The sequence below is a fragment of the Oncorhynchus masou genome, chromosome 4 (genome assembly GCF_036934945.1).
Source record: "Oncorhynchus masou masou isolate Uvic2021 chromosome 4, UVic_Omas_1.1, whole genome shotgun sequence".
NCBI lineage: Eukaryota > Metazoa > Chordata > Actinopteri > Salmoniformes > Salmonidae > Oncorhynchus > Oncorhynchus masou.
The window spans coordinates 809538-823626 of NC_088215.1; the positions used below are offsets into that span (position 1 = coordinate 809538).

At 41.9% G+C, this 14089-nt stretch overlaps 1 protein-coding gene across 3 annotated transcripts in view; it reads right to left on the reverse strand.

The window, feature by feature from the left end:
- The window catches only part of mark1 (MAP/microtubule affinity-regulating kinase 1), an 87976-nt gene that overhangs the window by 27690 nt on the left and 46197 nt on the right, over window positions 1-14089 (reverse strand). For all 3 annotated transcript variants that reach the window (XM_064946956.1, XM_064946946.1, XM_064946965.1), the window contains 3 exons: window positions 4992-5040; window positions 780-845; window positions 229-299 (listed from right to left, as the gene is read on the reverse strand). In XM_064946956.1, coding sequence (XP_064803028.1) covers window positions 229-299; window positions 780-845; window positions 4992-5040 — 186 coding nt within the window. The remainder of the gene's footprint in view (window positions 1-228; window positions 300-779; window positions 846-4991; window positions 5041-14089) is intronic.

Below are 14089 nucleotides of genomic sequence, written 5' to 3' on the forward strand. Positions count from 1 at the left end.
GACCCGTCTCCTGCAGTGCCTTTCATTCCTCCCTCTCCACTGGATGACAGAGGATATGTCTGGTGACATCACTGCACCTCTTCACACAGTGGTTTTCAGTAGTGTGTGTGCGCACGCCCGCGCTTGTATCGCTATACTCTGTGTGTAAGTGTGTGTTTGCTTGCTGGAGTGTGTCCGTGTCCATGTGAGTCTGCAGTTGTGTGTGACTGAGTGTTAGCAGTAACTCACCTGGCGAAACTTGGCCCGAGCCTCCTTTTCCTTCATCCTTCCATGTGCAACTAAGTAGTCAAATACCTCACCTGGACAGGTCGAGAGAAAGAAAGAGCGAGGTCTGGAGTGAGTGAGGAAACATCTACAGCAAACCAAAAAGCTTTGGCAGCTCCAGTCCTGGAGAGCCGCAGGTGTGCAGGCTTTTGTTCCAGGCCATCTCTAACACACCTGATTCAAGTCATCAGCTAATTACAATCTTCAGTTTGTACCAGAATAATATGAATAATTTGGCGTCTTAGCTGATGTAGAATAAAAGCCTGCACACAATGCGGCTCTCCAATACCTGGGAGTTGTCTGCCAATGTGCTTGTACAGTTACTCTTTAAGGTGCAGACAAAATATACAAATGTCTCAAAAGAAAGAGAATGTGTGCTTACTGAACCGGGAAAAGACAATCATGGTCAAAACATGTATCACTTGCCCAATAAAATACTGTGCATGGGGGGGGGGGGGGAGCATTATAGTTAAGACAGTCATTTTAGATTCAATCATTATTTTGTTCATACTCACCACCACTGGCGTACTCCATTATCAAATAAAGTGTCTTCTCAGTCTCAATGACTTCAAACAATTTAACTGGAAAGAAAAGGAGAGAAATAGTGGATGAGTGAAGACAGCCAATGAGGACAACACATCCTGTCAGACAAAAAGGGTGCATCTATACCAAACAAAAATATAAACGCAACATGCAACAATTTCAAAGATTTTACTGAGTTATAGTTCATATAAGGTAATCAGTCAATTTAAATGAATGAATTAGGCCTTTATCTATGGATCTCACATGACTTGGCAGGGATGCACACACTCGGCCATGGGTTGGCCTTGGAGGGCATAGGTCCCACCCACTGGGGAGCCAGAACCAGCCAATCAGAATGTTTTTATAACAAAAGGGCTTTATTACAGACAGAAATACTCCTGCAGGTGAAGAAGCCATATGTGGAGGTACTGGGCTGGCGTGGTTACACGTGGCCTGCGGTTGTGAGGCCAGTTGGATGTACTTCCAAGTTCTCTAAAACGACATTGGAGGTGGCTTATGGTGGAGAAATTAACATTAAATTCTCTGGCAACAGCTCTGGTGGACATTCCTGCAGTCAGCATGACAATTGCACGCTCCCTCAAAACTTGAGACATCTGTGGTATTTTGTAACAAAACTATACATTTTAAAGTGGCCTTTCATTTTCCCCAGCACAAGGTGCACCTGTGTAATGATCATGCTGTTTAATCAGCTTCTTGATATGCCACAAAGGCAAAGGAAAAATGCTCACTAACAGGGATGTAAACAAATTTGTGCACAACATTTGAGAGATAAGCTTTTTGTGTATATGAAAAAAAAAACAAAGCCATGATTTGTACAAAGAAAGTGATTCATTTCTCATTGCTCTGGATGCATAAAGGCTCTTTCAAACGCACGCACACACATGTGGGGGGTATTATGTGTGTGCGGAATACACATGCCACAGACAAATACATTTTAATGAAATAATGAAACATGTTCCATTTGGTTTAAATAATGCAAAAACAAAAAGTGTTGGAGAAGGAAGTAAAAGTGCAATATGTGCCATGTACAAAAGCTAACGTTTAAGTTCCTTGCTCAGAACATATGAAAGCTGGTGGATCCTTTTAAAATGAGTCTTCAAAATTCCCAGGTAAGACGTTTTAAGTTGTAGTTATTATAGGAATTATAGGACTATTTCTCTATATACCATTTGTATTTCATATACCTTTGACTATTGGATGTTCTTATAGGCACTATAGTATTGCCAGTGTAACAGTATAGCTTCCGTCCCTCTCCTCGCTCCTCCCTGGGCTCGAACCAGGAACACAACGACAACAACCACCCTCGAAGCATCGTTACCCATCGCTCCACAAAAGCCGCGGCCCTTGCAGAGCAAGGGGAACAACTACTTCAAGGTCTCGGGGCGAATGACGTCACCGATCGAAACGCTATTAGCGCGCACCCCGCTAACTAGCTAGCCATTCCACATCGGTTACACCAGCCTAATCTCGGGAGTTGATAGGCTTGAAGTCATAAACAGCTCAACGCTTGAAGAACAGCGAAGAGCTGCTGGCAAATGTACGAAAGTGCTGTTTGAATGAATGCTTACAAGCCTGCTGCTGCCTACCACTGCTCAATCAGACTACTCTATCAAATCATAGACTTAATTATAACATAACACACAGAAATACAAGCCTTAGGTCATTAATATGGTAAAATCTGGAAACTATCATTTCAAAAATAAAACGTTTATTTTTTCAGTGAAATACAGAACCGTTCTGTATTTAACTAACGGGCGGCATCCCTAAGTCTAAATATTGCTGTTACATTGCACAACCTTCAATGTTATGTCATAATTATGTACAATTCTGGCAAATTAATTACGGTCTTTGTTAGGAAGAAACGGTCTTCACACAGTTTTCAACGAGCCAGGCGGCCCAAACTGTTGCATATACCCTGACTCTGCTTTCACTGAACGCAAGAGAAATGACACAATTTCCCTAGTTAAAAGAAAATAATGATAGCAGGCAATATTAACTAAATATGCAGGTTTAAAAATATATACTTGTGTATTGATTTTAAAGAAAGGCATTGATGTTTAGGTACACATTGGTGCAACAACAGTGTTTTGCGAATATGCTTGTTAAATCATCACCCGTTTGGCGAAGTAGGCTGTGATTCGATGAAAAATTAACAAGCACCGCGTCGATATTATGCAACGCAGAACAAGCTAGATCAACTAGTAATATTGTCAACAATGTGTAGTTAACTAGTGATTATGTTAAGATTGATTGTTTTTTTACAAGATAAGTTTAATACTAGCTAGCACCTTACCTTGGCTTCTTGCTGCACTCGCATAACAGGAAGTCAGCCTGCCACTCAGTCTCCTCGTGGAGTGCAATGTAATCGGCATCCAAAAAAATGCTGATTACCGATTGTTATGAAAACTTGAAATTGTCCCTAATTAATCGGTCGACCTCTAGTGGAGACCAGCACGCTGAGTCTGTTTCAACATGTAGAGGAATGAAATGACCCCCTTCCTGTCACACTCATTTCATTACTCTGGGCATAGAACAGGAAAAGAGACAGGTAAGTAAGAGACTGAAGGTTTGATCAGGGTTGGACTCAAGTCAAATTGACCTGACTATTAAAATATAATGACGATTACTTAATTGTCCATTGACTTGGAAATAGATGTCTCCTTTATTCAAATTCCTCAAAACCCAATATGCACATCCCAAGAGCAGTTTAGAACCTAAGTGCCCTGCTCAAGGCCACAATGGCAGAAGATGGCCTCTAAGATTCAATATCAGCGACTGCCTGCACAACCCACCCTAAACTATCCCACCTAAAACAATAAGCCAGCTATCGAGAGCAAAGCCACCCTAATAATTGCCAGCCCTGCCCATCCACTCATCTAGCCTGGTCCCAGATCTATTTGTGCTCTTAGCAACTACATAGCTGTCATTGTCAAGTCAAACATGTTTGACATAATGCGTGGCAAAGAGCTGGCATGATCTCTAAAACAGACTGGCGCTCAGGCTACCACTCAACTACTGCTTCAACCTGTTCCCATCAGGTCAGGAGGTCAGATGCGTTAGATTTGGATTAGTTCTAAAAATGGGATTCATCAGCCTAAATTGAACAACAATAAAAAGGTACTGCAGACATTACCGTGATTGGAAACATAAACCCCAAAACAGAAAGACAGTACATGCCAGTTATGGCTGAAAGAAATTGTATCTGTTGGTGAATAATGGGTTGTAAAAAGCAACTTGGCGAGTCTGGGTTTTTTAAGTGACACTGGTTACCTTCAGATAAATCTCTGCCCTTGCCTTGAAGTGTGTGTGCGTGTGTATTGTGTAATCATTCACAGGCCCAGGGTCTTAATGAAGCCATCCCCCAGTCCAAAATATGTTTTATGGGAGTACTTCCGACCACGCGCTGGCTAGCCGGAATGGGCCGGCCCAGAAAAGGAGCATCTCAAAGTCAACCGGAATGGGATCTGGTTGAAATCAAATCATACTAATAAGGACTGCCGGCTCCCTTTTCCCTAGTTGTCACTGCACAGCCACATCCCGGAATGCCGTTTCATCCTGGAAATGCCGCATCGCTTTCCATCAAGTTCTCTTGTTATTAGTTTGTCATTCTTTTTATTTGATGTATCCTTTATCTAGCCTGGCAAGTCCCATTGATAGAGGCAAATGTTTTGCTCTGGACAAGAAGTAGCTTAAAGACATTAATAGGAAGACAATGCATACATGTACTTATCCTAGGCCAAGTCTCCCGAGCTGGCGTAGCGGTCTATGTCACTGCATCTCAGTGCTTGAGGTGTCACTACACACCCTGGTTCGATTCCAGGCTGTATCACAACCGGCCGTGATCGAGAGTCCCATGGGGCGGAGCACAACAGGCCCAGGTTAGGGTTTAGCCGGGGTAGGCAGTCATTGTAAATAAGAATTTGTTTGCCTAGTTCAATTTAAAAAAATTGAGTCTTTGGGTGATATTTAATTTGTTTTTTTTTTGATAGCTCTGTTCTCAAAACTGTCCACGTCACAGAGTATGGAAAGAAATGGATACAAATGAATTGGATGTTGTACAATAGGTTTGAAAGAAGTCGTGTGAAGTGGTAGTAATATGGTAGTGTTAGTATTAATACGGTACAATCTCGCTTCACACTTGCATTGCTTTTGAAAATAACTTGCATTGTGATGATTGGTCTTACCTATATTGGGGTGATTCAAGATCTTCATGATCCTGACTTCACGAAAGAGCTGTGAAAAGAAGAGAGAAAGATGCCATCTACAATCATAATCTCGTTCAATCAAACTCATTGCCAGGGATCATTTGTAATTTTCATCACGGAAATCAAGGAAACAAAATAGCCAAGAACAAAATCAGGTTTGAAAGTGAAATAAGATAATACTTTTGTCTTCTTGCACAGAAGTTGGATTTGTATCTTGACTGGAATGGCTGGAGCATATGATTGTCATCTCCTGATGATAATTGTTGGTACTGTGAGTGTTCAAGCGCTTCACTGACGTTTAAAAAAGCCCAACACAACAGGGCCACATTCAGATCATCGAGCAGTTGCATCAGTGTTTTTTGGATGACAATGCAGCTGCATTGAACAGATGTTTCAGATGAACAACATGAGCATTTCAGGGTACAACACTAAGATTAAACATCTGTTATAAATAGTTTAGGGCAGAGTTCCCCAACTTGCGGCTCGCCGGCAGAATTTGGGCCGCGGGTTAATTTTATTTGGCCACGCAAGTTATTATTGATAGACACAAAAGACAAAAAATAACACCAGCAAATCAGTTCTAAGTGATTTTAATTTTGGAAAATTGTTCCCACGCATATTAGAGAGATACTGTATATGTGATCGTATGTAAATGCAAGCATGGTTTGAAATTATTATATATCTGTTTGGGCTTCTTGCAGTCAATTTGCAGTGTACAAATGATTTGTAATTATGTTCCGGCCCACTGACCATCCTCTCAAGAAAAGATTGGCCTGAGGCTGAATCTAGTTGATGATCCCTGGTTTAGGGTGTTACTTGTGTAATCAGTGTACATCACTAAATATACTGTATCCTACAGTATAGGATACTGTAACAGTTTAAATCAAACTTCTGTCTAGGATCAATACCCTGGTTTAGGGTGTACATCACTAATTACACGAGTAATTAGTGATGTACACTAATAACTTATGTAATTAGTATACATCACTAATTATACTGATGCTGCATTCTGGCTATTACCATTCAATGAGATTAAACTGCACACCTCCGGACATGTACTATACCAGACAGTCAATACCATTGCTGGGCAGCTGCTGTGACACCTAATTGTCGAACCTCTGGACTGCCCCTTTTATTCCAACAATAACAGAACGATAGTTGAATGTTACCCAACAAGTCCACATAGACATTTTCCAGAAGTGTAACTAGAATACAGGCTTTAAAGAGAGCTGGAGAGATGATTGACATGCCTGCTGAAGTAGAGTAGAACATTAGGCATTTTCATCTTTGACTGCTCATGTGTGCAGCAAATTAGTCACTGCTTCATAGATGGACGACAGGCTTTGTATCCGAGTGTGGGTGTACTGTGTGTGTGTTAAAGTGAGTGAGGGAATTAATAGTGTGCGTGCGCTTACTGTGTGTGTTTGACAGACTTCCCATAAGGGCTAATGGGGTCTGCGCGGCAACAGTCCCTGTGACGCACCGTTACCCGTGTGATTAGGCAGCCTCTGTCAAGCGGTGACAGGGTGCTGTAACATGTGTTGGCTGCCTGTCCGCTCCTCCCGACTCCCTCCTCTCCCAGAGGACGAACGAGGACCAGTACCCTGCCAAATTGTCTGTAGTGGTCGAGTTACCAACATTTTGCTAACAAAACAAAAACACCAAGTCAAGTATCACGATAAATAAAATAAAATTTGATTAGGTCACATGCCCGGAATACAACAGGTGTAGATCTTAGTGAAATGCTTACATACGAGCCCCTAACCAACAATGCAGTAAAAACAAAACATACAGATAAGAATAAATCTAAAAGTAACAAGTAATTAAAGAGCAGCAGTAAAATAACAATAGCGAGACTATATACAGGGGGAGTACAGAGTCAATGTGCGGGGGCACCGGTTAGTTGAGGTAATATCTACATGTAGGTAGAGTTATTAAAGTGACTATGCATAGATGATAACAGAGAGTAGCAGCAGTGTCAAAGAAGGGGAGAGGGGGCAATGTAAATAGTCTGGGTTTGATTAGATGTTCGGGAGTCTTATGGCTTGGGGGTAGAAGCTGTTTAGAAGCCTCACCTAGACTTTGCGCTCCGGTACCACTTACCGTGCGGTAGCAGAGAGAACAGTCTATGGACTAGGGTGGCTGGAGATTTGACCATTTTTAGGGCCTTCCCCTGACACCGCCTGGTGTGGAGGCCCTGGATGGCAGGAAACTTGGCACCAGTGATGTACTGGGCCATACGCACTACACTCTGTAGTGCCTTGCAGTCAGAGGCCGAGCAGTTGTCATACCTTTTGAGGATCTGAGGACCCATGCCAAAACTTTTCAGTCTCCCGAGGGGGAATATTGCGAGTAGGGATGCACGACATAAATCGGTGAACATATCGGAATCGGCTGATGCGATGTTAAAAACTGATGTCAAAGCTACTGTGCATTCCTATTTATCGTATATAACCACTTGGGTTGTGCCGTGGTGGAGAGCTTTGTGGGCTATACTCGGCCTTGTCTCAGGATGGTAAGTTGGTGGTTGAAGATATCCCTCTAGTGGTGTGGGGGCTGTGCTTTGGCAATGTGTGTGGGGTTATATCCTGCCTGTCTGGCCCTGTCCGGGGGTATCGTCAGATGGGGCCACAGTGTCTCCTGACCCCTCCTGTCTCAGTCTCCATGCTGCAGTAGTTTGTGTCGGGTGGCTAGGGCCAGTTTGTTATATCTGGAGTATTTATCATGTCTTATCCCATGTCCTGTGTGAATTTAAGTATGCTCTCTCTAAATTCTCTGTTTCGCTCGCTCTTTCCTCTCTCTCGGAGGACCTCAGGACTACCTGGCCTGATGACTCCTTGCTGTCCAGTCCACCTGGCTGTGCTGCTGCTCCAGATTCAACTGTTCTGCCTGCGGCTATGGAACCCTGACCTGTTCACCGGATGTGCTCCCTGTCCCAGACCTGCTGTTTTCAACTCTCTAGAGACAGCAGGTAGAGATACTCTGAATGCTTGGCTATGAAAAGCCAACTGCCATTTACTCCTGAGGTGCTGAACTGTTGCACCCTCAACAACCACTGATTATTATTATTTGACCCTGCAGGTCATCTATGAACATTTGAACAGCTTGGCCATGTTCTGTTATAATCTCCACCCAGCACAGCCAGAAGAGGACTGGCCACCCCTCATAGCCTGGTTCCTCTCTAGATTTCTTCCTTGGCTCTGGACTTTCTAGGGAGTTTTTCCTAGCCACCGTGCTTCTACACCTGCATTGCTTGCTGTTTGGGGGTTTAGGCTGGGTTTCTGTACAGCACTTCGAGATATCAGCGGATGTAAGATTGAGGTATTTGATTGAGGTACATGACGTAATAACGGCACATAAATTGTGCTACACATGCAACACATCATTCCTAACCTAGCCCACACAATGTCTGCTGTGTGGATCGAGGAATCAACAAGTCGAGCAGTCATTCGAAAGAGTAAAAACATTTCAGCGAGACAACAAGGTGAAATGCATTAAAGCCAAGATAATGGAATTCATTGCCCTTGACAATCAACCGTTCTCTGTCGTGTGTGATGTTGGCTTTCGCCGACTGGTCAAGCGCCGGTACACACTACCAAGTGTGCTATTTTTCAGATGTCCTATCGGAGTTACACAACAATAGCGTCACTGCTATTAGCTTCACGACATACAGAACATATTATGGAACACCGTTTGGGTCTTTGTGTGTCATAAAAGATACAGTAGCACTGTCAAAGCTGTAAAAAAAAAAAGAAGTCAGCAAACACCGGCCACGAACGATGTGTTTACAATACCACATTAGTAATAAAGCATCATTTGTTTGACCGCAACTTCTGGGGTAGCTAGCTGTAGCTTGGTACCTAGCTAACAACAATACAACCAGCCTGCAAACGATGACCAGTAGAAACTGCAGTCATTTTCATTATTCTTAGGAATCCTTGTTGAGTAAGTATTGTTGTTCGCCTATTGAAATGGTACTTCAGTTCATGAAAACAAATAACTAGCCAGCTAATTAACCCTGTTGCCCAAAGCTTCTGTTATAAGCAACCAGCTAGCTTCATCTGGCTAGTGAGGCTCGACCGGACTGTGTTGTGAAGCTAGCCACAATAAGGATTAGGCACAAGTGAAATTTGCGGTTTGCTTTCAAATTAAAAGTAATTGACAGTGATGCAAATCTATACAAAGTGTAATTATGCCATACTTTTATTTTGCAAGCAAACAGCAAAGTCCACTATTGTGGCTAATCCTTATTGAGGCAAGCTTCACAGATGGGTCCGACCACCATTAATCAAATAAGAACTGTCTTGTAAATTAGGATTATTTTAGATGACAACTAGCTATATAGTTAGCTAGCTACCTATAGCTACTGAAACAGATTATGTCATGTTATTTGACGTGTATCTTTTTTGACACGCAAAGACCCAAGCGGCGTTCCATAGAAATCCTGGTTGAGAATGAAACAACGGAACAGCAAGTAAGTGAAAGAAATAAGTTTTGATTATGTTTTACTGGTAGTGGGACATGCGAAAATGCCAACAAAATTACTTTTTGGTTAGTGTGGTGGGTGGGTGTGTGTGTGTAACCTGTTTTTAACTAGGCAAGTCAGTCAAATTTGTGCCTATTTCCAATGACTGCCAGACGACACTGGGCCAATTGTGCGCAGCCCTATGGGACTCCCAATCACAGCCGGATGTGATACAGCCTGTATTCGAACCAGGGACTGTAGTGACGCCTCTTGCACTGAGATGCAGTGCCGAAGACCGCTGCGTGCATGTGTTAACTATTTAACTGTACTAGAATGCTTAAAAGGCCGCTGTTTGATATCGGTATCGGGTTTATTGGCAAGGAAAATAATGGCCAATCGGTATCGGTAAAAAAATGTCATATCGGTGCATCACTAATCGCGAGTAGCATTGCGATACCACAGTGGGAAAAGATCTGAGTGGCCTAGCATCCTGTTTGCCCCATCCGATGGCCATTACACTTGTTCACATTTTCTAAACATTATGCACGTGCTACACAAAAAACTGTCACCGATATTCACACTTCTACTCAAAACTACACATTGAATTTAACGTCACACTATATAATAGAAGACAGCGTAGAATCGCTGATTTGCTCATATTTGCAAAGGCCTGCCTGTGATTTGGCTGGAGGAATGGGAGGAAGGAATAGACATTCATCATGACTTGCATGTCATTGTGGCAGTAGGAGGAAAACCCTGCATGAAACATTTACTCTTCAGTTAACACAGACAAATGCTCTCTCCTTCAAACACGGTCTCCCTCAAAACACACAAACCCATAACCTCTGCTCCCAACTTTAAAAAGTTGGGCACCAAACAGAATGTAAGGAGCACCAGAAAGATAGGATTCATATAGGCCTAATGTAAACTACCTTTGCAGCACATCTCATATAGGCCTAATGTAAACTACCTTTGCAGCACATCTCATGAGTAGCAGACCCTTTTGCTGTCTTCCTGTGTCAATCAAAATTTGCCGAGACATACTGTCAAGTTACCAGGTTGTTAGCTAGCTAGGTAACATGACTGAACAACGCATGTTATCCAAACAATAATTAGCGGCCCCGGATCAGTTTAAAATGGCAAACAACATGGTTTGTGAAATGATATCAGCAGAAATCGCACATCAAGAAAAAAAGGTAGCCCCAGTAATATGAGTAATTTCTTCAAACGTTTGAGCTAGAGACAAGACCTTTCATTTGCTGTAAAGCTGCAAGAATGACCGTCTCGAAGCAGTTTCTCTTGGTTATACCAAGGTTGAAATTATATAGAATGCATCCACTTTGTTCGCTCTGAGCGCTGCTCCAATGTGTCAGATGTAACAACAGAAGGCTGATCAGGGTCTGAATAAACAATATGTTAAAAACTGATGGAGGAATAGATGTGTAGGAAGAGCAGCCGGAGAGTGGCTTCGGCTGGTGGATTACAGCCTCCACACCTGATATGCACATGAAACAGGATCTGTCAGCTGGTAATAGCCGGCTTTTGGCCTATCATTTTTGTTGTTGTTGAAAAGCCGATTAATTTAACATTGGAGCCAGCCAATTGTCTAGAAGAAAAAATCCCATAGCGAAAAAAAACTTTAACCTATTCATTGGTGAAAATACCAGTCGATGGAAAACCATTTGACCGGTCATGCTTATTAAGTTAATTTGCCTAATTTAATGGAATTAAAATGAGCGCGTGTCGGCTACAGTATATTCCTTGTGTATCTGATTTATCACAGGCGTATATCCTATGAGCGGAAAATATGTCAGGCTCCGCGAGACCAGCAGCATCAAATGGGAGGCAGGCTTCATCAGCGCGTCACACACTACTTTGCAATGTAACCTTTATTTAACTAGGCAAGTCCGTTAAGAACAAATTATTATTTACAATGACGGCCTGCCCCGGACGACGCTGGGCCAATTGTGCACCGCCCTATGGGACTCCCAATCATGGCCTGTTGTGATACAGCCTGGATGAGCTGGAGGCAGTAGGCTATGCATTTGGAAAACATATAAGAAGAGAATTTGTTCTTAAAAACAGACTTGCCTAGTTAAATAAAGGTTTTGAAACTTTTTTTAACGTTTTTTAACTAAGCATGTCAGTTATGAACAAATTCTTCTTTTCAATGACGGCCTAGGAACAGTGGGTTAACTCTTGTTCAGTGCCAAAATGACAGATTTTTACCTTGTGAGCTCGGGATTCGATCTTGCAACCTTTTGGTTACAAGTCTAACGGTCTAACCACTAGGCTACCTGCCGCCCCGAAACCTGAACATTTTAATACGAGGTACGTCTTTCCTTGCTTCAAAGTATCTGAATAGATTTCCTCTGGGTGGACGCCCTAATCAGTTTACGCACCCAATGCACATGGGCCCGTCAGATTTCTCAAATGTCCAGTAAATGTAAATGTTGCCAGTCAAATGACCTGCACCACATTCTCCTAACAGAAACCCAAGAAAATTAAGTGGACATTATCAGACCTGCGCATACTAGTGACTAGTTGCTGTTAATTCATTTAACAGAATTTATAAACAAAACTGACTTAATAAACATTTCATAAGAGGCAGTAGAGGGTTCTTTAAATCGGTATGGCCCGACAATCTGGTACTATCATATGAAACGGTACTACAGTATTAAAAAATGTTGCTACCATAAGTATCATGACGTTTTGGTTCCGTGATATTACCGTGGTACCGGTATACCTTGCCACACTAATTGTCTGGACCCCAAATGGGAGTGGTGGGAAAAGTACCCAATCGTCATACTTGAGTAAAAGATACTGGAGTCATTTTCGATTAAGGTAAAAGTGAAAGTCTCCCAGTAAAACAATACTTGAGTGAAAGTCAAAAGGTATTTGGTTTTAAATATACTTAAGTGTCAACTGTACATGTCACTGATGAAATATACTTTAGTATCAGAAGTGAAAGTAGAAATCATTTCACATTCCTCATATTAAGCAAACCAGACAGCACCATTTACATTTTTTTTAAAGGATAGCCAGGGGTGTACTCCAACGCTCAGACATCATTTACAAACAAAGCATTTGTGCTTAGTGAGTCAGTCAGATCAGAGGCAGTAGGAATGACTTTGGATGTTCTCTTGAGAAGTGTGTGAATTGGACCATTTTCCTGTCCTGCTAAGCATTCGAAATGTAACGAGTTTTGGATGTCAAGGAAAATGTATGGAGTAAAAAGTACATTTTCTTTAGGAATGTCGTGAAGTAAAGGTAAAAGTTGTCAAAAATATAAATAGTAAAGTAAAGTATAGAGACCCCAAAAAACTACTTTAGTACTTTTAAGTATTTTATCGAATAGAATATTCAAGTATTCTATTCCCTATATAATGCACTACTTTTGACTTGGATCCAAGTTGTGCGATGTGCCCTGGTCAAAGTAGTGCAGTATATACGGAATAGGTGTGCCACTTGGGAGGCAGCCATCATCCTCTGACTGAACCAGTGGGAATCCCCTCAAGGTATTTCAAGGTGAGGGAAAGAATAAAAAAAACATACAAATACATTACTACGGTTCTCCTGTTCAGTGCGTATCCACACAAACGCTTACCGGCATGCATCTAACAGGTATGGAAATCAACTGAGAAAGTAGAGAAGCTTGTACTACTGTAAATGTTGCCTTTTGGTTGCATTAACATGGTGACGCTATCACTCAAAACATTTCCTTCCTTGCTTTTCCTGCAAATATAATGCTCTACATTGATGCTGTACAATTTCCACACTCATCAGTGTACACACATGCCTGGTGAGAAACCTCCCCCTGCATCCACTCCCTGAAACAAAGGGAAAACCAAACCATGACCCTATGAATCATTATCACAATGAATAGAAGGTAGGGCTGGCCGATATCAAATTCATTCTTATTTGTTTTAGCACAAATATTCCAAATGCCTCTATCGCAAGAATCGAGGTCCAAATATATTTTTATTAGTGTTTTGGTCTCCTTCGCTCTTTCTGTGCCATGTGTACTGTGCAACTTCCCACTCGCAAGCCACTCCCCAATCACTCACAACAACAAAGATGAACAGTTTCAATTCGCCATTTGCATTTGGAGGTTTGGTCAAACATAACTGGTCACAAGGACACCGAAACACAATAAGATATTTTACTGTAATAAAGAAAACCTTTCTAACAATACCATTTGTATGTCTCAACTTCTCAAATTGTGCGAAGAGCAGAACCTACTAAAACAGGAGTATCAATGAACATTGATTCTGAATGCGCCTCATTGTGGTACCACTTACTGCTAGCAGCATTTGCCGCATACTGTTATACTAGCTGTGCAATGAGCATAAAAAACTATTATATAAGGAATTAGCAGCTTTCTCATTCTGACAAATAGATTTCAACATCTGAACAGTGGACAGGCAACCAATCTGTTCAAACAGTTGGGAGATAGACAGAAGAGTCTGTTCTACTTTGTTTGCTTGCAAAAATAACCAAGTTGGCTAGACTTTAAATATAAAAAGATCAGCTACCTACCAACTAGCACGTGGACTTCTGCTTGAGAGATTGTTAATATGAGACCTGTGCTAATTTTCTATAATGTCTGCTA